General features: G+C 61.0%; 1 protein-coding gene across 3 annotated transcripts; it reads right to left on the bottom strand.

The window, feature by feature from the left end:
• Positions 1–362: 362 nt before the first annotated feature.
• VANGL2 (VANGL planar cell polarity protein 2) lies at positions 363–27,899 on the bottom strand. 3 transcript variants are annotated; one of them, XM_086694612.1, is made up of 8 exons: positions 27,882–27,899; positions 11,999–12,259; positions 11,729–11,849; positions 8,497–9,104; positions 7,666–7,802; positions 7,075–7,210; positions 4,528–4,759; positions 363–3,847 (listed from the first exon to the last, which is right to left on the bottom strand). In XM_086694612.1, the coding sequence occupies exons 2-8, from the start codon at positions 12,067–12,069 to the stop codon at positions 3,587–3,589; spliced, it is 1,566 nt and encodes a 521-aa protein (XP_086550738.1). In that variant the 5' UTR covers positions 12,070–12,259; positions 27,882–27,899; the 3' UTR covers positions 363–3,586. The 3 variants fall into 3 exon arrangements, with proteins under 3 accessions (XP_086550738.1, XP_086550737.1, XP_086550739.1); XM_086694611.1 differs by lacking the exon at positions 27,882–27,899 and adding an exon at positions 26,534–26,810; XM_086694613.1 differs by lacking the exons at positions 363–3,847; positions 27,882–27,899 and adding exons at positions 4,266–4,349; positions 26,534–26,813.
• Between the last annotated feature and the right edge of the window lie 71 nt (positions 27,900–27,970).

The following is a 27,970-nucleotide window of genomic DNA, read 5'->3' as shown; positions in this document are numbered from 1 at the left end:
ATTAAAAAAAAAAAAAAAGACAGAGACTTCAGAATTTTCCTCAATGAAAAGTGACGAGTTATCACTGTTGACTGAAACCAACTACTGACTGAAATTCCTATGGATCTGCCCAAAAAGTAAGCTTTCCTTCCTCCTTATCCTGACAACCACCCCAGGGAACAGCCGGGTCTTCACTTACTAGGTTTCTCTCTTCTCAGAATCTGGGTTCAGAATAGGTAGTTTCCAGTCTCACACACACATCCGAGGGGCCGGAGAGTAACGATGGGCTCACACCGCCCCCTGCTGGCCGCTCTCCCCCTAACAAGGAGCAGATCCTTGCCTGCTTTGCTTCCCACCCCGGTAAAAAAAGAAAAACAACACAATGCCCCCACAAAAGTCAAATGTCTTTATTTTATATAAAAAAAATTTGTACAGTTTTAGTTCCTATGTTTAAGAAAAAAAAATCCCTAAAATTGCCATAATGTTTAGATCCACTGCAAACTGTAAAAACAAGCTTTTTATATATTAAAAAAAAATTTACATTTTACAATTTTCTACATGCATGCACAAGGTCTCTGTAACCCAAAAAGAAAAAAAAAAAAAAAAAAGGAAAAAGAAAAAGAAAGAGGAGGAAAAAAAAAAAAACCTAGATTCAACAGTGGCAAATTCTACATTTACAATCTCACTCGGAAAGGACCCAAAAAAGCCCCTTTCCGTTCGCGCACAGAAGAACAGATCTCACAACAATCACACGCCAGGACCGAATCCATCAGCAGATGCTGCCCTGGGGGGAAGGGCAGGGGAAAGAGCAGACAGACAGACGGACAGACAGCACGGAGGGGCCCAACAGAGGAGGAGAGGAGCGCAGACTCTGGGAACGGATGTTTCCGATGAGAAGGTTCTGGGGGGGGGGGGTCCCGATGCCTCTTCACAGGTACCGTAGCGGGGTGTGCAGCAGGAACAGTGAAGAATGAAAGGCTCAGGTGGAGAGGGATGGGAAGAAAACACGATAAAGTAAAAGGAAATAAAAATAACCAGAGCGTGAAGGGTCGCTGGAGAGCCAGGGAGCAGTGGGGGGGCCGAGGCAGAGTGGCGAGGTAGGTGAAGGCCGGAGGCACAGCGTCCTGGTGTGGAGGGAGGAACGAGAAGGTTCCAAGGTGATGAAGAGGCAGGCCTGGTGGAGGCAGTAGGATGAGCTAGGATGCCCTGGAGTTCCGGTGTTCTGGGGGAGCAGTGGCGGGGGGCACAGGTAAGTTCACCCCCCCCCCAGGAGGAAAGTAAGAAAACCCAGCACGTGATGGGACAGGCAAAGCGGGGGACAGGGCTCAGAGGCGCCCCACATCAGTTCACAGCATGAAGACAGCTCCCCACGTAGGGGAAGCAAAAGACACACACAGCCACACACTGGACAATTCATCCTGACGTTTTAAAAAATAATAATTATTATAACAATCATCGAAGAAGACAAAATACCACAGTTCTGCCGCAAAGGACCCAAACATTACCGTTCTCAGCCACAGCCCTTAGTGCTTAGAGAGGTGGGGGTGGGGGGGGGAATTTTTCTTGTTTTAGGAAAAAGGAATGAAAAAAATCACAGTGATTAAACACATGGCAGGTTCTTAAAATAAACACTCCCCCGCCCCTCACCTAGGGCAGCCACAAAGATCCCAAACCCTTTCCCTGGGCCCGCCCCAACTCGGTCCTTACGTCCCGACACACCCCACGCCTGCCCACAAAGGCAGCGACCCCAATCACCATCCGGGCCCCGTTTTCCAGGATAGTGAGGTATTTAGAAATGTGACCCAGAGGGACTCCTCTTAAGCCCAGGTCCTTGGAGAGAAGACACCTTCCCACGACCCCCAGGACAGGATGTATTTCCCTCAGGCAGTGCCTGAGTCGGCCCCACAACACACATCTGTGGGAACCGGGTTAAGCGTGAACCGAAGAGCCCTTCTCTAGTAAGCGGCGGACGGACAGATGTGCTTTTTCAGAGAGGACAGGGGAGACACGTGATCACTAGGCTGCATCACGTCGGGGCCGCCCTGCCCACACTGGAAGCCTCCCTGGTCAGAGACCGGTGGGGATCTTAGCCCGAGGGGGTGTTCCGCGTGGCAGGCTGGCCAGGAGAAGACGGGCCTGAAAGTTATTCCGAGGCCTGGCCCAGGGCGGCTCCAGCCCAGCCGCCAGAATGGTCCTCTGCGTGGACCCAGGCTGGAGGTATACCGGTGTTCCCGCTTCCGGTCCTCTTGGCTAAAACTACGTAATTTAAAGGTGTCTGAGTTAAAGGCTCAGATTCACACTGAAAATAGGTCTCAGAAAGCCAGTGGATTTGGCTCAAAACGAGACCTGAACTCGCGAGAAATCAGATCGGGTGGAAAGACTACGGAAGCTCACCGGGGTGAGGGGGGGGCCGATGCCCACGAAGGCAGCAATCCTGGGCCCTCACCCCAGTACTGAGGGAGACAAGAGCCCAGAGAACCAGGCAGGGAGAGGAGGGGACCCTGGCCAGCCAAGGAAAGGAGACCCCTGAGGCAAAGAAGTGGGCTTAAGGCAGGGGACGAGGAGGAGTTACTGGCTCCCCCCCCCAAAGAGAGACAACAAAACAGGCCCCTGGCGCCGAGAAGAGACACGCTGGGGCGGGGGAAGGAAAGCAAAACGTCGGTCTAAGACCGCGGGGGTCGGGTCATGGTCTGCAAGCCACTCAATCTGTGCAGCAGTCGACTCGTCATCTTTCACTGGGAAGGGGGACCTGCCCCAGCCAGGCGGGAGCGAAGGTGCAGGCAGGTTCAGAGGGCAGGGGTCAGCCATGTTCCCCGGGGTCCCTCCTGTCCTTTCCCTCGGAGGCTGCCTAGGAAAGACCCAAAGGATGGGTACAGTCCCCCATGGCCCAGGGAAAGTGGTCACAGAGGGTTTCGGCCTCAGTCTGGCTGTGGCCACGGGAGGCAGAAGGTGGAGACTTTAGGGTAAAGACTTTAGGGACCGTCCCTCGCTCTGAATACGTGTGGATGTGAGGGGGAGGTTCTGACAGCTGGAGCCAGCGACCCTGGCAGGGAGACCCCTGACTCGGGCTAGCTTGGGGGGGGGGTGCGAGAGCACCCTGCCCCACAAACTCGGCGTCTGTGCCGGGCCAGCTGGGCGGGCAGGAGCAGCGGATGACCCACCGTCTGGAGGAGTTTGGCACGGTGGCTCTGTGTTGTCCTGTCTGTCCCCTGGCGACACCCTGTCGGGGCCACAGGAGAAAACTGCACAAGAGCCTGGTTTGGGGGTGGGGCTCCGGGGGACCCCATGCCCTCTCAGAAGAGAATGCCATCCGGAGGCAGAGGGGGGACAGGCACGGATTCCTGCACGATGACACCAAGTAAGGGCTGGCGGGGGAGGGGAGAGAGAGAGAGGATCCCAGGCACTGCTGACGCAGGTGGCCTCTCCAGGCTCACGGGGGGGGGGGGGGGGGGGGCGACTAAGGAGGAGGGGGGAGCAGTCGGGCGGCGGGAGAGTGGGGGGAGTCAATTCAAGTAAAAGGGAGCGGGAGGAGGCAGGGCGGCAGGAGGCGAGAGCCAAGCTCTCCCCGACCCGCGGGAGCCCTGGCGTCACCCCTGCCGCTGCTCAGTCACACCGACGTCTCAGACTGCAGCCTCATGACAAACTTGTGCGACTTGGGATCCACAAACTCCTCGGAGAGTTTGAAGAACGGGACCTTCTTGGTGCTCACCACCAGGCTGAAGTCATGGCGCTTCAAGAGGAAAACGATGCCGTCCTTGAGCCCGCTGGTCACAGGCTCCTCGCTCACCAGTGTCCACTGTTTGGCCAGCCAGCGCTCCTTGTGGTACTGGATGGTGGGTCCGGCCGCCAGGTACCGCTCCAGGAAGGCCTGAGGAGGGGCGGGGGGCTGCGTGGTCACCTCTCCCCCTCCCCCCTCCCTCCCCCCCCCCTCGACGTTCCCCGGCTCGCTCTGCTTCCACGCACTCTAGAACGTTCGAGCGGAAAGGCGCTGAGCTCATCTGCTCTGGACCCTGGTTCTAAGCACAGGGCAGCGGGAGCCCACAGAGGTGACGGGGACACCTCAGGGTCAGGACCGGCGTCCCCGCGCTTTCCCTGCACGGGGCTAGGACCGTGAGGCCTCCTCATTCTTCCTGCCCCTGCATCCAGACCGAACAGGGCGCGGTCACCCTGTTCACCAAGGGTGGCTGGGGACGCCACTCTAGGAGGCTGACGATAAAGCCGAGGGAGGGTCATGCTCGAAAACAGCACAGAGCAAAGAATGCCTGCTGGAGGTCGCGGGGTGTGAAGGGGGGACGTCAGGTGCTGCCACCTCGGACACGGGAATCAGGCCACAGCCACTCCCAGGAGAAACTGTCCCTTCTCCTCACCAGCTGGGAACAAGGCGGGAGGGGCAGGGCCAGGGGTAAGAGAAGAGACCTGGGGGGGGTGGGGGCTGGGAGGGTGGCAGGGATGTGGTGAGAGCACAGGGGCGAGGCAGGCTGCTGTGTGTGTGGGGGGGAGGACCTGGGGGCGGGGGGGGGGCGGGCAGGAGGACGGCGGGGGGCCTACCTTGGGTGTCATGTCGTGCGTGATGCAGAACTCCAGGTGCTGGAGGATGCTCTCCATGCTGTGGTACGGCTGCTGCTTGGTGGTCCGTAGATACTTCTGCATGGCACGGGCCATGGAGGCGAAGATGGCCTGGGCGGCCTCCCGGGGATCCATCACCTCCCTGGGGTTCTTCTGCTCCTCCTCCTGCAGCCGCTTAATGTGAGTGAAGGCCTCCTCCACCGCCACCACAAGCCTGGGGGACAGGGGGAGCCTGGACCAACCGCCCCTCCCCCGCCCTCAGCCCCCACCCCCTGCTCCAGCCGCCTGGGCGAGGCTGTGCCCCTCCCCGCCACCAGAAGCACCACAAACCCACCTGGAGCCAAGGGCTGGGCTCAGGGGGGCCGTGTGCGTGTCTGCGTGGGTGGGTGGGGGCGCATGTGCACAGATGCGGGGCGGGGGGGGGGGCAGGAAACAGCTGTAGAGCTCAGTGAGCCCGGCGTGGGGACCCCAGCGTCCAACCCAGACACAGCCAGGGACCGTACTCTGGGACAGAGTGGCACGTGCCTTCCTGATGCCTTCCTCCACGAGACCCCCAAGTCACCCTTCCCTGGGGGGCCAAACCAGCAGACGCAACTACATCCAGAGAACAGCCTTCTACTCCAGCACGGGCAACGTCAACATCTGTCTGGGGGGCGGGCACACAAGCAACATGACATCAAGATGCCAGAGGTGAACACACAGGGCCCCAGAGACCAGGACACCTGCTGGGCATCGGACAACTCACATGTTCAGACAGTACTACTCAGCCGTCAAAACAGGATAAAAAAAGGAAGGCCTATAACCCAGATGCCGGTTAGGGGCAGGGAGTCATCTGTGAACCACTAGGCAGCGACACGAGGGACACAAAGACAACGTGGGTGAGTCTCGAGGAGGGCGTTAAGGAGGAAGCACGAAAAAGAAGTCAATTTTCGTTAAAAGCACACAACTTCCGGAAAGCCAGGACCCCAGGAACTTCAAGGAGCGGGGAGGGGGGTACTCGGGACTAAGTAAACACGTGGAACATGTCCCGCTTTGGCCTCTCTGGTTATTCACGCGCTTGCTCCGAGGGTCTCTCAGTAAAGCTCCTTTTGAAAACCAAGGGAGAAGTCTTTTACTGGTTACAACCAAGGTAACAGGGGAGGGAGACATCGGCCACGGGCCAAGGACCGCATTGGCAACACAGGAGATCCAAAACCCTGGTTGGGGCAAAAGGTGAAGAGGGGGGGGGGTGCCACCTCTGGGTTCCTTCCCACCAGGACCATTTCTGAGACAGCTGGAGACATGCCGAATGGCAGACAAATGGGGTTGCTGATCTCCCATCGACGGCAGGGACACCAGCCTCATGTCAGAACAGGTAAGGGAAAACTTCCTCCCTTGAAGCCTGGAGACCGTGTGGGAGGAGGGGCCGAGGGTCAAATCCTGGGGCCCTCTGCTATTTGAGGCTCCCTGGAAATCCCACCAGACCACAGTGGGACCTGGCAGCAGCGAAGACCCTTCAGGTATGACAAGTTTACATTACAGCGTGAACAGGAAAAAGAGAGGACAGTACTTAAGAACGTACCAAGATACAGGACCCTGCGTGGCTCAGTCAGTTAAGCGTCTGACTCTTGGTTTTGGCTCAGCTCATGATCTCATGGATCGTGGGTTTGAGCCCCAAGTCAGACTCTGTGCTAGCAGTGAGGAGCCTGCTTGGGATTCTCCCTCTCCCTCTCTCTGCCCCTCCCCTGCTTGCTCTCACTCTCTCTCAAAATAAACAAAGTTAAAAAAGATGTACCAAGATCTGTACTAGAACCTCATCTGTTGCAGGTAAAAAGGCACCAACAGCCGAGCAGGCTTATGAGATCCACGGGGAGGAGGTCCGATCCAGCCTCCGTCCGTGCTGCTGCAGGCAAGGCTCACCTCGTTTACTGGGCCCCTGCTCCCCTGTGGCAGGGAGAATTCACAGATGGCCCGTTCGTTCACCCTACCAGATTCCCACCGTCCTGGCTACTCTCTCTGCTGTCTCCGTACATTCTGCAGACGTAATTAAAGTGTCGAGTCGGTTGTCCTGGTCGTTATAAACAAGGAGATGACCCTGGCCAGCCCGCTCTCACTGCATGAGACCCTTCAAAGCGCAGTGTTCTCCAGGCGGTACAGAACTCGGAGAGACCTGCTGTGGCTGGAAAAAGCAAACCGCAGCACCGCGGCTGCCGCTGAGGCCAGATGACAAGGAACTGATTCCACCGTGACCGGGGAGCTTGGAAGAGGACCCCGGCTCAGATGGGAGTCGTCTTGATTTCAGCCTGTGACACTGAGCGCGGGGCCCAGCTAAGCCATGCCTGATGGCGGTGTCTGACCCCCGCGACCGTGAGCTGAGAAGCGTGTGCTGCTGGACAGCGCCCAGCTTATGGGAACTTGTCAGGAACCCAGCGCACCCAATCACGATTGCTCACACGATCCCCGCAGCCACAGAACGCCCTGGCCTTGCTCTGCCCGGCCTGTTCACACCCAGCAGGCCCCGGGGCAGCCTGTCCTGGCCCAGGGACCCACCTGGCCCTCCGCTTGCGCACCCTCCGCTCGTGCTCCGCCTCCTCGTAGTAGTATTCATTGTGACTGTTGTCCCGCCGCCGGGCGGCCGCGGCGATCACAGCCCGGGACTGCCCTGTGGAGTTGTTGGTGCTGTTTTCTGCACGGGAGCGGGAGAGACAGGGATGGTCGCGTCACAGGACGCTCGCTCCCCAGCCCGGGAAGTCAGGGCGCAGCCACCTGACCGGTCCAGAGGCTGTGCCCACCCGCTGCGATGCCTCCCGTTCCCGACCCTCCTGGCCACGACTGGGAGAGGCCCCCCCAGAAAGCGACAGAGAGGGCCCTGGAGGGCACGGGTCCTGCACACGTGCCTCCTGGTGCCGGAGGACCTGGAGGTCAGAGAGCTGAGGGCTCGGGGCCAGGGCTGGTGAGCAGACGCAGAGAAGTCAGATTGGGGGGACACACCACGGCATAAAGGGACAGCAAGTAGAATCAGCAGCTAACACCAGCCACCTGGAGCCAAGGGAAATGACAGAACAAAGGGGCTGGGGAAGCGGGGAAAAGTCTGAGAAGGAAACGGAGCAGACGGGAGGGCAGGGGAGCAGGGCCGCTCACCCTCTCCGAGGGAATACACCTTGAAGCCAGACACTTTCTTGGCCAGGACGGACTTGGGCAGGTTGAGGAGGGCAGGGTTGTAGACGGGGAAGTCATGGTAATACTTCTCCAGGATCCACACGGCCACACGCTGGATGCTGTGGGGGAGAGGGCGGGGGGAGGGAGAAGGGACAGACAAGGGGTGCCGGGGGGGAGGGAGACATCAGGGCAGGTTGGCGGGGTGGGAAAGGACACAGGACAGGGACAGGCTGCTTCCAGGAAGCCTGGCTCAGGGCCTGAGGTCTACTTACCAGGCTCCCAAGCCTTCCCCAGGGCTGGGCCCGCTAGTCCCCTGCGGTGCTGAAGCCCAGGGGAGAGAGGGCATTGGGCCTGGGTCTCCAGCAAAGGGTCACCTCACCCCTTCCAAGTCCCCCAAGATTCCCTACGGGACCAGGAAGTGCCCCTGATATTCTGTAAGGCCTGGGGCAGGGTGGGGGCGGGCAGAGGAACTCTCGCGGCACCTTTCCTCCGGGGGTCCCTCCTCTGGCCAGCGCATCTCGGTGACCACCCACTCAAGAGTTCACAGAGGCGGCGCCTCCAGGGAAGGCTCGAAAAGCGATCCCCCAAGCCCCGTCCGTGCCCCACGCCTTTCTGCCCCTCGGTCCAGCCCTCTGCGAGGTCCCTGATGACCAAACGTTCGTCTGTTGTCTCCCCACTCCCGACTCCCAGCCCATCCCGCCCCAGGACCCTGTTGGAAACCTACCGCAGGCAGAGCCCTCGGCCCTCCGGCCGGCCCCACCTCCCCATCTGCTCCCCCCTCGGCCTCCCCCCACCCCCGGCCCCTCGCCGCACCTGAGGTGGCCCACGTTGTAGAAGCGGCTGGCGCCGTCGGTGGAGCGCACGACCTTGAGCGTGAACTGGGGCTGCAGCTGGCGCAGCTCCAGCAGGACCACCGCCAGGTAGTGCACGAAGAGCAGGGCGTCCACCAGCGACACGGCGAACTGCACCACGCCCTGGTAGCTGCGCTCGCGGGCGTCCAGGATGCGCACCCCGTAGAAGAGCCAGTAGGAGACGACGAGCAGGAAGACCAGCACCATGAGCAGCGCGCGCAGCACGAACACGCGCGGCAGCGAGGCCTTGGGCCGGCGGAGGAAGAGCGCCCAGCTGCCCAGCAGCAGGATGAGCAGCTTGAAGGCCACGGAGATGAAGAGGCCCTCGCAGGCCGTCCCGCACGGCTCCAGCTCCTCCCGCCACAGCAGCGGGGGCAGCAGCAGGAAAGCCAGCGGCGTGAGGAAAGAGAGCAGCGCCAGCGTGGCCCCCGCCGCCACGCCCAGGTGCCGGGAGCAGTCCAGCGGGACGCTGTCCTCCATGTCCTTGGCGATGCGCGTGAGGTCATCGTGGGAGATGCTGTGCTCTGAGGTGCCCGTCACTACAGTGGTCGTCTCCCCCCAGTTGTCATCCTACGGCAGGACGAGGGGGGAGGAGGAGGAGAAGCAGGAAGGGAGGGGGGAGGGGAGAGGAGAGGGGGTGGGGGAAGGGAGGGAGAGGGGGTGGGGGAAGGGAGGGGGAGGGGGTGGGGGGAGGGGAGGGGAAGAGAAGCGGGAGGGGAGAGGTGGGGGAAGGGAGGGGGAGGAGGAAGGGAGAAGGGGGAGGGGAGGGGAAGCAGGAAGGGAGGGGAGAGGGGAGGAGGAGGGGCAGGGGAAGGGGAGGGGGAGGAGCAAGGGAGAAGGGAGGGGAAGGGAGGGGGAGGAAGGGAGAAGGGGAGGGGGAAGGGAGGGGGAGGGAGGAAGGGAGAAGGGAAGGGAGGGGAGGGGAGAGGTGGGGGAAGGGAGAGAGGAGGGGGAAAGGAGAAGGGGGAGGGGAGAGGAGGGGAAGAGGGGAGGGGGAGGAGGAAGGGAGAAGAAGGAGGGGGAGGAGAAGCAGGAAGGGAGAGGCGAGGGGGAGGGGTGGGGGAAGGGAGGGGGAGGAGGAAGGGAGAAAGGGAGGGGGAAGGGAAGGGGAGGGGGGAGGAAAGGAGAAGGGAGGGAAGGGGGGAGGGGGAAAGGAGGGGAGGGGGGAGGGGTGGGAGAAAGGAAGGGGGAGGGGAGAGGGGGACAGCAGAGCAAGAGAGAAGAGAGAGGGCAGTCAGCCCATATGCAACCACCAGAGTATTTACTGAGCTCCACTGTGTGCCCAGGCTTGGCCTCCTCAGGGCTGGTCCATCTGAGGCTGGGCCCTCCTTGCACACATTAGGGAGGCTGGGAAAGAACACCAATGCCCAGATCCCACCCAGGGGGACGTCAACCCTTTTTTAAAAAACAGATGATTTTAATGGTCATCCAAAATTGAGAATCACTGAACTAAACAGTCCCTAAGGCCTGTTTACTGAAAACAGGGCCTGGGGACCAGCAGTGTAGACATCTCCCGGGAGCTTCCCCGAACTGCAGAGTCTCAGGCCCCACCCCGCATGGACTAAACCAGAATCTGCATTTTGACAAGCCCCCCATGAATCACTGGAACATGAAATGTTAGTGTGAACTGAGGCAGCCAGCAGACTGAGTGAGCAGGGTCCGCGTGCAGGAGCAGAGCCGGGGGCAGCCCGTGGGGTCCGGACAGGCCAGGCTGACCACTGAGAGCCTCTCCTCCCGACATCGAGAGCCACTCAAGGTTTCTGATTCAGGGAGTGACCCGAAACAAGCAGTGCGGTGAAGGGCGGAGGACGCAGGGAGCGGGGAGGAAGGCAGATGATCGGTGCATGGCATGGGAGATGGGCAGACTCAGGGCCACTCTGGGTCTCTGGTCTGCCCCGCTAGCCCTGCCATCTGAATGCCCACAGCACAGTGGCCGCCTGTTCCTGGAGGCGAGGGGGTAGACAGGCCAAGGTCCCCAAGTGTCCTGAGTCTGGTCCACTCGAGCTATCTCTGCAGACGCCGGCCACCCTCCCACAGAAGGGCCCCGAGACCACCAGTGGCCATCAGTGCCCACACTCTTCACTCCTAGACGGCCCGGGGATACGGAGTCACAGGGCTTAGACACGGGACGGGGAGTATAGGAGATGCCCGGCAGGGTCAGTGATCAGGGGGTTGACGAATCTCCTCTCCCAAGGACAGAAGAGTCTGACCTGATGGTACAAAGTGGGTGTACCGACCACTTTCAGCTCAAGGTCTACCCCTCACCCTAGGCTGACCTCCAGACACGCTGCCTGCCCTCTCCCCCACCGCGGCTGAGCTGACCGTGTCTCGGGGTCCCTCGAGAACTCAGGGCGCCAGGTCTCAGGGAGAAGGCAGGATTGGGAAAGAGGGAGGGGGGCTATTTCCCCCAAGTACTCATCTGCTCCCAAGACCCAGGAAGTCCCGGTGTCGGTCACACAGCTTTCTTGTGAGGGAAGAGGAGCTGGGAGTCTCCAGCCAGAGATGGTCCCGGGAAGGAAGAGCGGGAGGTGCCTTCAGAGTCACCCTAAATCCTGCCCCCGCCCTAATCCAGCACTGAGGTCTGCCTGCTGGCCTTCCTACTAGGTGAGCACGGAGGGCCACAGAGGCTTAGAGCAGGAGCAACCTGCTCACCCCGCCCCGAGTGACCAGCGTCATTCCCGCGGCCCCCCCTTCTCACCTCCCCTTTCTCCACCGACTCCTCCCACACCTGCTTCCAGCTCCAGACCCAGACGGTGCAGTTCTCCAGCCTGACACCAGAGGGCGCGGCACAGCCCCTGCCTGAGGCTCCAGGAAAACTCAGGGCTGCCCACGCCCCCCCAGGCCGCACCCACCGCCCCCTCCTGCCCCAGGTTCCCAGCCCATCTGACCCGCGGGCCTCAGCTCAGAGGAACCAGGCAATTCCCATTAGACAGCCCAGGTCACCCTAGCTCTCTGAGAAAAGGAGGAAGGGGCTGCGGCTTCCAAAGGGATGTCTACTAAATTCCCTCACTTCTACTGAAACAGGTCCTCGCTTGGGACCCCAAGCACAGGACATGTGACACAAGATGCCCTCCCTGATAGGGCCACTGCCCGAAGAGACCAGGGTTCCAGGCCCTTTCCCCTCTGACGGACCTCCAAGTTCATGGATCAGCCTGAAAACACCTGGCCTGGCCCCCACGCCCCCCGATGCTCACCCGCTCATCCCCTCGCGTGGACTCGTTGTCCAGCAGGGGCTCCCCTGGGGCCTGGATCGTCACCGACTTGTCGCCGCGGCTCCCATCTCGGCTCTTAGAGCGGTGTCGGTCCCGGCGGTCCCTGCAGCAGGCGGCCGGGGGCACAGGTCAGAGGGGGGACCTGGGTCCTCTTCTCAGCAACAACTACCCCCCCACCACCCCTGTGCACGCCCACCTCTCCCCCCACCCCCCTAACCCTCCGCCACCCGTGTCGCCCCCACGTCTGCCCACCTGTGCTTGCGGGAGCTGCGGGAGTGGCCCGACTTGTAGGAATAGCCCGAGTACTGGGACTCCGTGTCCATGGCGTCCGAACGCCGGGCCTTGTAGCGCTCCAGGGCCACAGGCTGGGGCCTTTTGGGGGGCCCCACAGCCACCTCCTTCAGCACCGGCTTCTTCAGGCCAAGGGGCACCTTCAGGAAATCAACCGTCACCCTGAGGGACTCTATTTTGCTGGACGGGTGGGCTTGTCTCAGAGAAAATCAAGCGACGCACCTGAGAAGAGGAAGCCGTCGGTCAGGAGAAGCGGCAGCTCCCGTGGGGTCAGGGCAGAGAGGTGACCGGCCCCGAAGAGCGGCCGCCGCAGGAAGCTGTACTGGCCCAGCCGCTGCCCCAGACCAGTCCATCCCCGGTTCCCGCTCCGTCCAGTGGGCCCGGTTCCTCCTGCCCGGCCTCCTAGAAAGCGCACCCCGAGGCTGTGCCAGGGGCTCAGGGCGCAGGGCGGACGGGCAGCAGAGGCCGCTAGGAATGACCCAGCCCGGGACCCCCCGGAGCGGAGAACCAGGGCAACGCTCTCCTCGTTCTCGGCCAGGAAAGCCATGGCTCAGAGACGGCAGGCTCTGGCCAGGCTGACGGGCTGGACCGACGGAGACCGCACAGAGCACAAAGCAGCTGGCCTCTGTCCAGGCCTCTCTTTCCCCCTCACCTTCCCCCCACTCGTGACTTCTGAAAGGGCCCACGGGGGGAGGGGCTGCTCACAGCCGTTTCTCTTGTCCCAGTCTAGCCAGAGCCTACGTCAAACCAACCCGGAGTTACAGGCCAGGTCAGGCTGGCTGCTCCACGGAGAGTGTGTGTGTGTGTGTGTGTGTGTGTGTGTGTGTGTTCATGCACACCAGGGGAGCGGGGTGAGGGATGGAAACTATGATAACGTGGGTGGGGGGAGCAGGGAGGAGAAGACCGCGGAAATCGTTCTCCGAAGGCCCGAAGTGCTGAAATGGGCCATGCGCTGGGGAGCCTTCCTGGCTGTGCGCGTCCCCAGGGGCAGCGTGTGTATTCGGTCCGTTCACCTTCTACCTCTGCAGAGAATGAGCTCTTCTTCCTCCCGGCTTCCCGACCCTCAGCCGCATCCTGCTGGGTCCTCAGAGCCCACCCACCACCAACTAACAGCCAACCTGGCATCTTGCCCTCGGGCCCACCTCCACCAAGGCACGTGCGCGTTTCCCAGCCTCCCTTGCCGGGCCACCAGCTCGCTCTCGGGCACCTGTGTGCATCATGCACCCTGCGAGGCCCCGGGGAGTGGCGGGAGGCGGGGGGGGGGGGGGGGGGACAGCGGGGGACCCGACCCCGCGTCTCCGGGCTGGCGGGGCACAGGCACGCTGAACAAGTAAACTGGAGTATGAATGGCCAACTGCAGGAGTGATGGCAGGAACAGGGCGGAAAACCAGGAGAGGCAGCGCTGGGGGCTGCGACTTTGCACTGAGCGGTTCAAAAAGTCTCTCTGAGAAAACGACACCTGAGCCTGAGGGAGAACGGCACTTGGCCAGGCAGAGAGGTGACAAAGGCAGGAAACCGCACTGGGGAGACCGAGGGCAGCAAGGAGCTTGGCGGATTCCAGGAACCAGAAAAGGCCAGGGCAGCGGGAGCCGACGAAGATGATGGCTGGAGGCGGCCAGGGGCCAGGTGCAGAGCTCGTGTTTCCCCCAAGCACAAGGACGACGACCACAGGAAGCCCGCGAAGGATTTTAGCTGTGCCGGCGGGGACTGGGGGAGGGGCGAGCAGACATGGGAACACAAGGAAGGAAGCTACTAAGGCGGCCGGAGGCAGCGAGCGGGCCTGGAGGAGGTGACAAACAGCCGGTGCGAGGCGTGGTGGTGGTAGGATCAACAGGGCCCACTGAGGTCTGGCTGAGGGGAGGGGAGCGCCCGGGATCCCTGGCCTGAGCACGAGAGGAAGGCAGGGGAGGAGGCAAGTCTGGGGAGGGAGGCAGTGAGCTCCATTTCCAGCAGGCTAAGGTCACGGCCAGGAGACAGGTCAGGTGAGCAGCAGGGTTTCAGAGGAGCCAGACTCAGGAGAGTCTGAGCTGGAGGTGCGCAAGGTCACGGGAATGGATAGGGTCACCTAGGGAGAGGAATAAATAAGAGGGTTCCTCGGAAGCCCAGTAGGGAAGAGCAGGCAAAGGGGCAGACAGGGCAAGGCCAGAGGGGGAGGACAGCCAGAGGGGGAGGACAGCCAGAGGAGGAGGGAGCCCAGGGGTGGGGGAGGCCAGAAGAGCTGGCTCTTGTGTTTGGAGGCAGAAATAAAACCGACTGGGTCACCTGCTACCAAAAACTCAATTATGAAGGGAACTGAAATGGGTTTGCTTCTGTGTAGTTGCTAACTTTTCCCCAACTAAACTCAACTATCAACAACTAGAGAACAGGAAAGACGGCTGAGACACATTTCTGCCCACCACCGTCCGGTGCGCACACGGCCGAGAACTGATGCCCACCCCGTGGATGGACCTGCCCCTCTGACTCTCGGGGTCCTGTCGTGACTGCAGGGCGGTGACATCAATACTACATCCATTCCTTCCGCCGCCACCAGCTCTCGGGAGGCACCCCCGTGGCCTGGCGATGTTTGTCAACAGCCCCACGTCAAGGCCGGTGTGGGACGGAGACACAGCAAGGGGACACAGCCATGACACGTCAACCCAACCCTAACCCGCTCTAAATACCTTTGCCGTGAACAGGGCCCCCATTCAACACCCTGTCTGCAAATCACATGTCGCCCCCCTCCACCCCCGCTCCTGAGAACCTTTCTACTGGTTTAGTCCTCGACACAGTCTCCCAACACCTCACACGCATCTCTCTGGCTGGGCGCAGCCCTAATCTAGTCCCCACCAGGAGGTTCGAGAGAGCAAGTGGGCTGCAGGGCGGGGGGGAGACGTAAAGGGGGTCAGAACTGCCCTTGATGCGGTCTAGACAGAGGCACCGGAACCAGGACTCTCCACTCTCCACCAGGACTCAGCCTCCTGTCACCGGGAAGAGCCAAGCACAAAAAGAGCCTGGAATTTGCATCAAGGCTCTGCATTCAAAACCTGACTCTCCCACCAACCAGCTCTGTGACCACAGGCAAGTTACTTCACTTCTCTGTGCGTTGCAGCCTGGTAGGCTCATCGGTAAAATAGGAAAGTAACGACACGTACTCGATGAGGCTGCTGTGAGGACCCCGGGGGTGAGAGAAGCGCTTTTATAAACTGCTCAGCTAGTAATTAGTTAAGGAATTAATATGCTGTGGCTCCAGGGTCGCCCATACTCCAATCCCCAGACACTTCCTCTGCGATTTAGGGAAGAGGTGGTATAAATAAATCCTGCTGTTTGTACTACTAAATAAAGAAGTCACACACACACACACACACACGCACACACACACACAGTCCTGACCAGAACCACTTCAAACACACTCAGGAGGGAAGCTGATGCCATTGTGTTTCCCCTATAGATAAATTTCAAACCAGAGAAGGGTGCCAGCCCCTCCCAACCCTTTGTTCGGAGCTGCTCAGCCTGGAGCCCCCACCTTCCTCCCAGTGTCAACCCCGCTTCACCCACCGCTTAGTCAAGACCCAGCGTAAACCCTGCTTTACCCACCCCTTCCAACCCAACTCAAGGTGCCTCAAACGTTAGGTGCCTCCCCTACCAAACAGAGGGACTAAAATGAACCCAGTTTCTGAGCCCCTTGCCTGCTGACCCCTCAAGTTGCCAGGAAGCTAACCCAAATCTGGAGAGGCTGGGGGCGAGGGGGATGGGAGGCAAGCGAAGACAAGGGCAGAAGTTCCCTCTTGTTTAATCAGCTCAGGAATCAGGGGTCTAGAGGGTCTCCAGGGTGGGCGGCGTTCCCAGGGAAGAGGGTGGGGGGAGGGGAGCCCTGGATCAGACCAACAAGTGGAAATGGCAGAGGTGGACCGTGAGGGCGGCAGGACTGGTGTGGACAGGGAGGGCCCTGGTTTGCACGTGGGAGGCTGTGGAAGGGGATGTGTCCCGATGCGTTCACCTTGCCCCCACCCCCAAGGGGCGCGAGCACGCGTGCGCACACGCGCACACACACACACTCAGTCCCCTGCTCAAACCAACCATGGATTGTCTGGGGTTAAAAGGAGGCCAGAGAGAGAGAGGGAGGGAAGAGTGACTGTCACAAAAACAAGACCCTTCTCCCCCCAAAAGGCCTTTCAGAAATAAAATTAATGGAATGTGTCTCAGTACCATCCCAAGGGGATTGGGGGGAGGGGTGGGGGGGAATGTGGGGGCTTTTGTCCCGGCTGCCCAGCTTCTCCCACATTGATCGCCATGGCAACCAAAGCCCCCTGTTGCCTAGGTGATGGCAGCCGGGTCCTGGAACCCATACCCAGCATCCAAAGCGAGGGAGGTTGTGAAGGTGGGGGGGTAGGGGGGGGCGGCTAGGGGCAGAGGGGGAGAGAATGGGGTTTCTCCTCTGGCAGCCCCAGCTTTTGTCTGAGTTCTGGGATCAGGTTTCTTCAGGAAACAATCGGAGGCCTCTGGAAAAAATACAGTCAGAACCTGGCAACAGGCAAGGGAACAAGGCCTTGCGGTGCAGGGGGGCGGTTACAGGGGGGGAGGCTGGCGTTGACCAAAATGCACACTGAGACCGGACCCTTCCCTTTGCCCCACTCGGAGGAGCAGCCCAGGTGGACAAGGCACCGGACAGAGAACGGGCCTCTGTGGGCAGGTGCTGAGGACCGACGGGCAGCCAGCAGGTGGCTAAGATCACTGCCTCCTTTGCCGGCTTTCTGGACCAGGGCCACCCGGCCCCCCAGTCCCAGCTCCTTCGGGCCTGGGATGGGGAAAGGAGGCAGGGCAGAGGTGAGGGTGGGGCCGGAGGAAGGCACTCTGGGAGCCGCAGTGACTCAGCCAGAAAAGAAAAGGTGGGGAGGGGACAGGACCCAAACATGTGCCTAGAAAGGCCACCCGTTCTTCCTCGGGTCTCTGGAAGACAGGGCTGCAGGCCAGCTGTGCAACAGAAGGCACTTGGTCTGGATCATCCCGCGGCAGGGGAAGTGGATGGGAAGACAAGATGCCAAGAGCTTGCCTCTGGCTGCCACGACAGAGCTGTGACCGGCCCACTCGTTGAACACACGGCCTTCCTCTTCTCAGCCCAGGACGAGGGAAGGCCGGTCCTGTCTGGACGCAAGGGGTCGGGCACCATCTCATCTTCAGACCCTTGTAGGACAAGATGTCTACAGACACTGGCCCATTAATGGTCTGTGATTCATACTCGAGAGCCTGGATCTCACTGCACCTGCCTTCCACCTCCCCAATCAACCCAGACAGGTGTGGCCACGTGAGCGCCCCCGGCCCAGGGTCCCCGGCTTCCCCACCACAGTCCAAGGGTATGAATGTGCGTTCGGCTCAAGGTGCGGCTGGCCACCTCCCGGGAGGCACCAGGTGTCCCACCCCCCCCCCACCCCCCCACCCCCTCCAGCCCAGTATCCAAAGAACTAGACAACTAGCCGGAAAGACAGAGCAGGCTGCCACGTCATCATCAGGCTGCTGGGAGGCGGGGCAGACACTCAAAGTCACAACCATCCTTCCGACTGGAGGCCTTTCCTTTCTGCCTCGATAGTCTCCATCCAGGCCCTGATGGTCACCAGTGGGGGCGGGAGGCGTCCATGAGAGCAAATGCAGACACCTCACCTGGTACCCGCAGAGGACCGGAAGGTGCCAGAACCTCTGACTGTGCCCACACGATCCCTGAGCTCCCTTTCCCCCTCCCCCTCCAGGAGGAAAGCACACACTGATCTCGCAGTTTCGTGAGATCGAGCCCCAAGCCCTGTGTCGGGCTCTGTGCTGACAGCGCAGGGCCTGCTTGGGATTCTCTCTCTCTCTCTGCCCCTCCCCTACTCATTCTCTCTCCCTCCCTCCCTCCCTCATTCTCTCTCAAAATAAATAAATTGGAGGAAGGAAGGAAGGAAGGAAGGAAGGAAGGAAGGAAGGAAGGAAGGAAGGAAGGAAGGAAGGAAAGAAAGAGAGAGAGAGAGAGAGAGAGAGAGAAAGAAAGAAAGAAAGAAAGAGAAAGAGAGAAAGAAAGAAGAGAAGGAAAAGAAAAATGAGAAAAGAAAAAAAGAGAAAAGAGAAAAGAACTTACTAATGCTTTAGCTTTGAGGCGTTTGCCTCTCAGAGAGAGACGGGGTTCCTCTAGGAAAGTCCCAGTCCTTGGGGTAGCCAGGACTGTAAGGCCAGGATGGGGACAAGTGGCACAGATCCCCGCCCCAGCCTCTTCTCACCAGTGACAGGGCACGACTAGACAGGCCCGGGCCAAGACAGTGGAGACCAGAGCCCCTTCCCCTCCAAGGGGTGGTTTCTGCCGCACCCCGCCCCCACCAACTGAGGCTCTGACGCTCCCTCGCTCGCTCCCTCCCTTCCCTCATCGTTCCCATCCGGCCTTAGGCCCTGGACAAGCCGTCCATCCCAGAGGCCACGCTGCGTTTCCCCACCACAAAGAGAACTAGGGCACACAGAGCAGGCCAGAACCAGCCCCAGGCCCTAGACCAAAAATGGGATGGAGATTCGCCCCCACCCTCACTCCTGTGCCCTGAAAAAGGCCCCAGTGTCCTTGGGTGAGGCCAAAGCCAGCTGGATCTCAAGGGGCAGAGGGAGAGGAAAGGGCCGGATTGGGGAGCCCGGGAGCCCCCGCCCTGCTTACCGGGCACTCTCCCAGGACAGCCCCAGACATGAACTCACCATCCCGAGAGCCCCGGGGCAGGGGCAGGGGCAGGATCCTTCCCCTCACTAGGCTGGGAAGCAGGGGACGGCTGTGCTTGGGTCACCCAGGCGAGGATGTTTCCAGAGCAGCTGCTCACCCCCAGACCCCAGAGCAAGAAGAGCCCCCACGCCGGGCTCCCAGCCAGGATACCTGAGCTTGCGTTCTAGCTAGAAGGGAGCTGGGGGAGCCAGGGCCAAGCCCTTCTCCTCCACCTCCTCAACTGCATCCATCTAAGAGGGGGCGATGCGGGTACCCTCTGATAGCCACAGACACCCTGAGACACACACTCACACACAGACACCCACACTCCTATCCCCCTCTGAAACCTGGACCGGCTCCCGCCTGCCCCACCCAGCTCCACCCGCCCCAGCCAGGCAGGTTCTGTAGAGACCTGCTCGCTTTCTCTCTGGCACCCCCACCCCCCCCCCCCCCGCCGCTCGCAAAGTGTCTCCCCCAACACACAGTACCCCAGTGCACACACATGCACCCACACCACAGCTCCTCAGTCCCCGGCCACCCCCAGACCCATTCGCAGCCAGTCGAGAAGGGAACACCGGGCAGGGGGGAGGGTATACGGCAGAAGGGGTGAGTAATCTCTTTGGCATCTGTCCCAGATGGGGGCCGGAGGGGAGACAGGATGCTAGGCTGGTGAGAGGGTCACCGCGGCTTCGAGATGCCTGGATGTCCTGTTTAATTTGCACCAGTGGGCAGGCCCCACAATTACCACCCACCGGGCTCTGAGCTCCTTCCTCCGTCAGCTGGGGCACAGGGCTGGCCCCTACCTGCCCACCAGGTGAGCCGCAGGAGAGCCAAGGAGGAAAGCAGGCACCTCGAGTTGTCCCCAGGGACAGGAGAAGGGGGACCCTGGGCGGCGAGCAGGCTGCGTGGGCCCGCGGGTCAGTTCCTGCCTACCCCGTGCCCCCCCACCCCCGCCCTCCAGGAAAACAAAAATGCCTCCCCCTTCACGGCCTCCTGTCCTAGGCAGGCCCCAAGTGACCCTGCCTCCAGGAGACCTTCGGAGCCTGTACACCGGCCCCTGCCAAGGAGGAGGACGTGGAAAGCAGCCGCTTGGGGAGGGAGCGACCTTGGGCTCACGTGTGGTGAGGGAGCTGGGAGGTGGGGACATGGGCAGCAGGGTGGGCCTAAGGGTGCCTGCGGCAGGCTTGGGTCTCCCCAGCCTGGAAACCTTCCCGTGCCTTGGGGGGCGGGGCCGGAACTGGCACGTGACCCAGCTCTCGCGCAGGAGAACCGGAGGGAGACCGGGCCAGCTGAAAGGCCCACGTACCTACCGACCTCCACCATCGTGACACTCTCAGCACCCGAGGTTTTTACGCTTCTAAGGGGTCCCAGCAGCCTCCAGCCCCTACATGTCCCACCCCCACTCCTGGAGGAAAGCCAGGGACAAAACAAGTGTCCCTGTTCACACTTGGTTGTTTTTTTTAAGTTCCTGCGTTCACACCTGGGGCTCAGCACCTGTTCTCCTCAACCCTCACCTCCCCTAAGAAGCCAGGGGCCCCTCCCCAGCCTCGCACACAAACACCGCACTCTCTCTGGTGAAAGTGGGGGTCCAGGGATGTTGTGGGGGGTTGCTGGAAAACTCTGCAGACAATGAGGGCCAGGCCCCTCCCAATCACAAACAAGACCCCACGGGCTGGCGTGGCCGGACCCCCAACACCCGCTCCCCCCCTCCCCCGGAGGAAGAGGCCAGCCCCTGGAGAGGTTCGGCCCAGGCCCTAGCCCTGCCCCAGGCTGGGGACAATCAGGCCCTCCTCCCAGGAGACCCATTCCCCCAGGGGACTCCACCCAGCCCCACCCTCCGAGGTAGACCTCTCTACTCAGGCTGACCTGGAGACTCCCCGTGCGCCCTTCAGGAGATAGGGGAATTATTCAAGTTCAAGACCAAAGGTGATGCGCAAATCCGATTCAACTGGAAGGAAGCAGGGGAAGGCGGAGGGAGCATTTTGGAAAATGGAAGCGCGATGCAGGCAGGTGGGCCAGGCACAGCCTCTGGGGAGCTATGCTATCCAAGGTGAGCTGCTTCCCTTCTCGAAACCTCAATTTTCGTGCCTGTAAAATGGAGTAATGGTGCCTACTTCTGGTTAAGAGTTTTCAACAAAATAACATACAGGGCATCATGGAGTCGGGGACGTAAAAGATGCTCAATAAAACGTTACCTCCTCCCTCTTTGTCCTTTAGAGGCTGCACATCCAGTCGTCCTACTTCCTGTTCCCATGACCTCATTGTGAGAAGACCCCACCCAGCCCCTCTGGCTACAGCGCTGGCCCCAGACCCCAGATGATGACCCCGCCCTAATTTCCACCACAACCTGGGGCAGCCAGAACCCCTCTCCCCATTCTCTGCCTCTTTCCTGGGCTGGGGTGGGGTGGGGTGGGGTGGGGTGGGGTGTGGTCTTGGATCCCCCTATCCCTCCCTACCCATCTCTCCTTCCACACCTACTAAGGCAGGGCCTGGGCTCCAATGCCAGGGCGCTAAGCCCAGCCGTGTGTGCAGTGGCAGGGGGGACCCCAAGCCTGCCGCCCCGCCCCAGCCCCCAGCTTCTCCCCACTCACCGCCCCACCCCGATTACCAGGAGATCCTGGGCTCGGCCGATTCCAAGCCTGCTTCTCCCAAACCCGTTCCCAGCTGTCATGTCTGTAATTACCAGCCTCGCCAGGGGCATCAGACCAGCACAGCAACACCTCATTTCCAAAGGGCCCCACCAGACGAGGCCTCTGCCTCCTACTCCGTACCAAGCAGTGTGGAGGCAGGGATGGAAAGATTTTCCCTGACCCACCTCGTTTCTCTCCAGATCACAAGAGGGCTGCCCGGGGAGATCGCCAGGAGGCAGAATAAAGAATGGAAGGCTGCTGCTGGGGGTGGGGTCTGAGTTGGGAGTCTCTCCCGGGCTTCTCCCTCGCCTGGCTACTGAAACCTCCCCACAAACAAGGTTACCAACCCGGAGAGGGGGAGAGAAGAATTTTCAGGTCACTTCGGAGAGAGGGGAAGTTGATGCCCCAGTAAAGCTGAAAGGGGTACCCACAGGGATGAGGGCAGCTACGGGAGGGAACTGCCCAGGAGAGAGGAGGAAAGAGCGAGTTAAATGAAGTCCCATCCTCCACCCAGACCGAGAAGAGGCAAGAGTAGCCCAGCCTCCCTCCTCCTTATCACCTCCATCCCCACCAACCTCACAGGACCTCCTTTTACAGGCAGGGAAACTGAGGACAAATCCCCACCCATACTTCAAGATCCAACAGCCCCACGCTGCATACAGCTCAGCAACACCCCCGATCCTTCTGGCCCGCTCAGCCCGAACCTGCAGAGGCTCCTCAGTCCCCTCCCTGTCTGCCTAGCTCAGAGTCTGAATCCTGCGAAGGTCCATCCACACAGTGGAATAGGGTTCAGCCATGAAAAAGAGGGTGAAATTCTGGCACCCGCTACGACGTGGAGGAACCTTGAGAAGCTTGTGCCGAGTGCAGAAAGACAGACATAAAAGGTCCTACGTTGTGTAAAATTTCATTTATGTGAAATATCCAGAATGGGTAAACCCACAGAAACAGAATAGAGACTGGTGGCTGCCAGGGGCGGGGGATGGGGTAGGGAAAAGGTTCTCACAGGCCACGGTTGCACAACATTGTGAAGGCACTAAACGCCAATGCTCACTTTAAAACGGTAATTTTAGGGGCGCCTGGGTGGCTCAGTGGGTTAACTGTCCAACTCTTGATCTCGGCTCAGGTCATGATCTCACGGTTCGTGGGTTCGAACTCCACGTCGGGCTCTGTGCTGACAGCTTCCGAGCTGGAACCTGCTTCAGATTCTGTGTCTCCCTCTCTCTCTGCCCCTCCCCTGCTCGTGCTCTGTCTCAAAAATAAATAAACGGTAAAAAAAAAAAAAAAAAAATTCTTTTCAAGGGTAATTCTAGGGGCGCCTGGGTGGCTCGGTCGGCTAAGTGTCCCACTCTTGATCTCGGCTCACGTCATGATGTCAAGGTTTGTGGGATCGAGCCCCAATTCGGGCTCTGCATGGCCGGCATGGAGCCCGCTTGGAATTCTCGCTCTCCCTCTAGCTCTCTGCCCCTCCCCCGCTTGGGTGCGCACACTTTCTCTCTCTTGAAGTAAATAAATACACTTAAAAAAAAAAAACAAAAACACGTTGAAAATGGTAATTTTACGGGATGTGAATTTCACCTCAGTTTCAAAACCCCCGGCCAGCCCAGGGCACCGTCTCCTCCCGGTGCCTTTCCTGACACCCACCCCAGGGCCGAGCACTCCTGCTCCAGGCCCCCGTTGGCTCCTAAACACACCTCCACACAGCACTCACCGGGCTACAGTGAACCGACATGTTCCAGCACGTCTCCCCTGCGAAAGGCCGCCTCATCCCCTCTCCCCTGTGCTCAGACAGCGCCTGGCAGCCAGCAGGGTCTGCCAGAGGAGAACCAAAGCCTCGCTCTCCTCTCCAACCCACAAGTGCCTCCCACGACCCCCTCTGTCAGAACCCGAACCACTCGGCTAACATGTACTGAGTGCTCCCTACGGGCCGGGCACCATGCGAAGGGCTCGCGCTGCATTACTTCACCCGGTCCTCATAAACCGAAGAGACAGGGCGTATTATTAACTCCACTTTACGGGCGAGGCTTCAAAAAGTTCTCTCTTCTGTCTGAGGCCTCAGAACTAGGAGGTGGCGTAACTAGGACGTTAAGAGCAGGCCGCAACCCGAGGAAGGAGGCCCCTGGGTGAACCTGGGGTTCCTCGAGGAAGGTCCCACCTGGGGTTGGAGGACAGCGTCTTAACGCCCAAGAGGCTAAAGAATGCAGTTCAAGAACTTGCCCCACGTCACCCCACTGTGAAATACTAATTCCAACCAGTGCTGTCGGGTGTGGGGAGCCGTTGGGGGCAGACTAGGCAAGGACTGGAGTCCCTACAACCCCGAGGACACGAGGGGGGTCCCGGAGCTCCTCTCTCTTCCCCCCCCAAAGCTCCTCTTAGCCAAGTACACGCCCCCCCCCCAACCGGAAGGGCCTCTTGGCAACCAGATGAACAGATAAAAGTCTGTCCTGCCCTAGGTCCAGGAAAGGGGGCCCTTCCTTAGACTCTGAAGGAGCAGAGGGGGCACGTGAGAGAGGCCTGTCCTGGACGAATCGGACAGAAGCGACACAATGGGGCAGGAGGAGCCGATGTGGCCACCGGTTCCAGACTGGAAGTACGGCCCGAGATGGCAACGTCCATTCTCTGACAACAGTGCCTCCTCCTTGGAAGAGCGGGCCAGGAGGCGTGCACAAGAGCCAGAGCCCCCCTACCCCCCCATCCTAGGTTCACGTGCCTCACTCACCCCGGGAGCCCTGCCCGGCAGACAGGTGTCGGGCTTGAAGCACTCACGCATCAGGCCTTTCACACTCTGCCCCCAGCCCTAGTCCCAACGTGTCCTAACTCCCACCACCCTCACCCCAGAGTCCTAGGAAAGCGAGGGAGCCCTGGGGACTAAAGACGGAACATCCCGGTTGCACATGCCCACTAGGGACTCAAGCACTCCGATTCCAATTCCTCGACGACCCTGAGAAACGTGTGCAGTCGAAACCTCAGCCCCTAAAAGCGGGTGTCTCGCCCTAAGCCCTGGCGGCAAGAGGAACGTGTCTGGGAGGGACATGGGAGGAAAAAGCGTGCATCCTCAAGAGGAGAAGAAGGCCAGCCCCTTCCCTTCACCCCGAAAGAGAAAGGACAAGGGAGAGGACGGGCAAAGGAGGTAGCTGCTGCTTCTGTGGGGAGGGACACAGCCCCTTCCCCGACAGTGGTGACCTCCCGCCAAACACCAGGACACCCTGCCAGGGGCGCCCACCCTTTCCCCCACACGCGGACATTCAAGCTCTCACTGGCTCAGCCCCGATTCCTCACCCTCAGCCCCAGCCCCAGCCCCAGCCCCAGCCCCAGCCCACAGCTCCACCCTAACCATGCTCCTCACCAGGGAAAAGGGAATCTCCTGGATACATACACGGCGGGCGGGCGCACACACCTGCAGAAACTCCTGAAAATGCCCCCCCCCCCCCCCGTCCCCTGCCCACCAGCCTCCCCAGGGCTCCCATGCCACCGGCTCAACCCCAGGGACGGGGACCTGGGCTGTTCCACACCAGTCTCATGCCTCCAGCAGGCTGCGTCCTCTTGCCTCCACCCCAGACCAAAATCGCGACTCCTCAGGAGCTGGAGAATCCTGGAGGCAGGGCAGTCCGTGCACTCGGAAGTCAAAGACCCCAAGGCAGCTTTCCCGGGAGAACCGTGGCCTGAGGGGGCTGAGCCTGGGCGGGGAAAGCCAAGAATGTGGCCTCTCCACACACTGGAACCCAGGCTAGGATGGTGGGGGAGGAAGTCCCTCTTATTTTCCTCCCCGACTCCTCCAGGGCCTCAAGATTCCTGTAGGACTACAACCAGAACCTCTCTTCTCTGTTCCCCACAACACACACCCTTTTCTAGAAACCCCCCCCCTACCCAAGCGGGCACCTCGTAAGGTGGCCCACTCTCTCCCACTTGTAGGTCTCAGATACTTAAGGCGCTACCTTTGAATCCAGGGAGAGCCAACCAAGAAGCTTCAGAATCGTCCATACAGCCATCCCTTTGGGCTTTCTGCCAGAAAAATGTGCCTGCGGAGGCAAGAGGTAGTACCCCCAACACACATTCAGGAGCACGCACACCACCTAAGGCGGGTCCACACGCTGGTACTTAACCATCAACACAGGTTACACCCAAGAGAACAGATTCCCTCACCCCCTTTCTGGCACACAGGTGCACACACACCTACCCAGCCAGGTATGCCCCATTCAGCTCTTACACACCCACCCCCCTCAGTACCTACACCCTTCTTTCCCAGAAACCCCTCCGCAGTTCACACACACAGACACACAGCCCTTCCCCGGAGTGTACACATAAATGCATATCCAAACACACGGCAGATACGTGGTCAGCCGCTCCCTGGGTGCACACACAGCCGCTGAAAAACCCCTACACCTCCAAACCCAGGGGCCCACCTGCAGGAACACGTAGCACATCACGGCGCGCGCGCGCACACACGCGCGCGCACACACACACACACACACACACACACACACACAAAGAATCACGCACACTGATCCTCCACCAATGCTTTAAAACTCACTAATGCAGGGCCCCCCAGCCCCCCAAATGGGTAAGTATGAGTGGGGAGAGGGATGCCGGCGCCTGTCCCTGGGCCCCCATCCACGGTGCCCGGGTACCCTGCCCGCCAGCCCCGTCCTCAGCAGCACACACACCCCCCTCCACTCTCCTCGGCCGGTCCCCAGACTCCACATTACACCCGGAATGCATACCTGCCCCGTCCCTCCCCACACTCCTGAGGTGTGTCTGCACCCCTAAACACCCCCGCCTTCCGATACCTCCGGGCTCCTGTGTCTCGCACTGCCTCCCCCCCCCCCCCCACCTCCAGCACACACTCCCGGTCTCCGGCTTCAACCGGCTCCCCCCCGGGATCATTAAGGCCCCCGCCGGAGCCCCGGGCCCAGGAAAGTCCCTGGCTCTCCAGGCCCGGGCTCCGCCCCCTCCCCACGAGCCCCTGGCCCTCCGCAAAGTTGGGGGGGGGGGGGGCACTCCGCCTTGCAGTGGGGAAACGGACCGGAAGGGGGGTGCCCCGCGCCCCCCCTTCCCCCACAAGCCATCCCGCCCGCCCGGGGGCCGGGCACCCCCTGGCCCCCTGCACGATTGTCCTCCTCTCCCGTCTCTCGTCCTCCTTTCTTTTTCTGGCAAACTTTGCCCGCGCCCCCGCGGCCCGGCACTCACCGCCGCCGCGAAGTGCCGGTGGGCTCGGCCCGGCGCCTTTGTATCCGCAGCGCTCCGGGTCGCGGCGAACTCCGCGCTCGCGGACGGGCAGCGCGGGCGAGGGCGGCGCGGAGGGGGCTCCGGTGCCGGCCACCCCCTCTGCGTCCCACACCGCTGCCTGTCCCCCTCGGGGCCCCGGGGGCAGGGGCCGGGGGATGGGGGCGCTCAGGCTCCCATGGCGGGGGCCAGGAGCACGGAACCGGGGGCCGGGGATCGCACCGGAGCCGGCGGCGGAGCGGGGAGGGGACGGGCAGGGGAGCGGGCGGGGGGCGGGGGCGGGGGGCGCGCGCTCCCGGGCGCCGCCTCCCGGCTGTTCCCGCCGCCGCGCCCCTCCCGCCGCCGCGCCCATTGTCTGCGGCCCGGCTCTTCCCGGAGCCGCCGCTCCCCGGCCGGCCGGCCGCCCGGGACGCGCGGGGCCCTCCCGACCCCGGGAGGAGGCCGCGCGGCCCTGCGACCCCGGCCGCGAGCGCTGACCCGGGAGGCCTCGATCCGCGGCCGGGGCCCAGCCCGCAGCCCCTTCCTCCTGGGGCGCCTCTCCCCGACCCGCGGGTCGGTAGACCGAGTCCCCAGACCTCCGGGGATGGAGGTGTGCATTCTTGCGGGCCACGGACCCGGCTACGCGGAGTCCGGTCTGGGATATGGAAAGATCGATTTCCTCTCCCCCCCGCACCCCCCTCCCCTCCACGAGGGCTGCGAGAAGGGAGAGTCATTTCTGATGTTAATTAGTGGCGGGAGACGCTCCCCGCTTCCCGTGCATACGGGGATTTCCCTGACACCCGCACCACCGCATCCCCCTCGCTACCAAAAATAATTTAATTACTCTGGGTTCTAGCTGTGAGCGGCAACCGCCCCGTCAGTATGGGACGCTCCCTCATTAACACTTTTTCCCTCCCCTCCTGGTTTGAGCGCTGGGATTAATTACAAAGGGAACCGTGCCCTGGGGGAGCAAGGGCGGGGGAGGCGCAGGCCCTGGGAGCTTGGAGGAAGGGGAGAGGGGGCCCTTCTCCCAGGAAAACTCCAAAGGCCTATCAGGTCCCCAACCCCAGTCAGGCAGGCTCTTGGCTTCAGATACCTCGGAGTCGGGGTACTCTACAGGGATTCTAGGGTATCACAACATATCCCACATAATTGGGGCATTTCTGCTTCGCAGCACTCCACAGAACCAGTTAGGGTTCATGAAGTGGGGCAGTTGCTCTGAACCCCACCAAGAGTCTCCCCCATCGTAAACGTGGGAAGTCCTTCCCTTTGGAGCGAGCGAAACCTTGCAGTATTATTATATTATCATATTGCTGTGCAAACCAGCACTTACCTAGGGTCACAATACTTCAAAAGCACGGTCACACCTCCACGGGCAGGTCCTGGCCTTCTCACCATCTCAACATCTTCCAGTGTTCAGGC

The sequence above is a fragment of the Puma concolor genome, chromosome E4, assembly GCF_028749965.1.
Source record: "Puma concolor isolate L17-30 chromosome E4, mPumCon1.1.hap2, whole genome shotgun sequence".
In the NCBI taxonomy this organism is placed as follows: domain Eukaryota; kingdom Metazoa; phylum Chordata; class Mammalia; order Carnivora; family Felidae; genus Puma; species Puma concolor.
The sequence above is the reverse complement of the archived record's forward strand: the minus strand, read 5'-3'. Positions and strand labels throughout refer to the sequence as shown.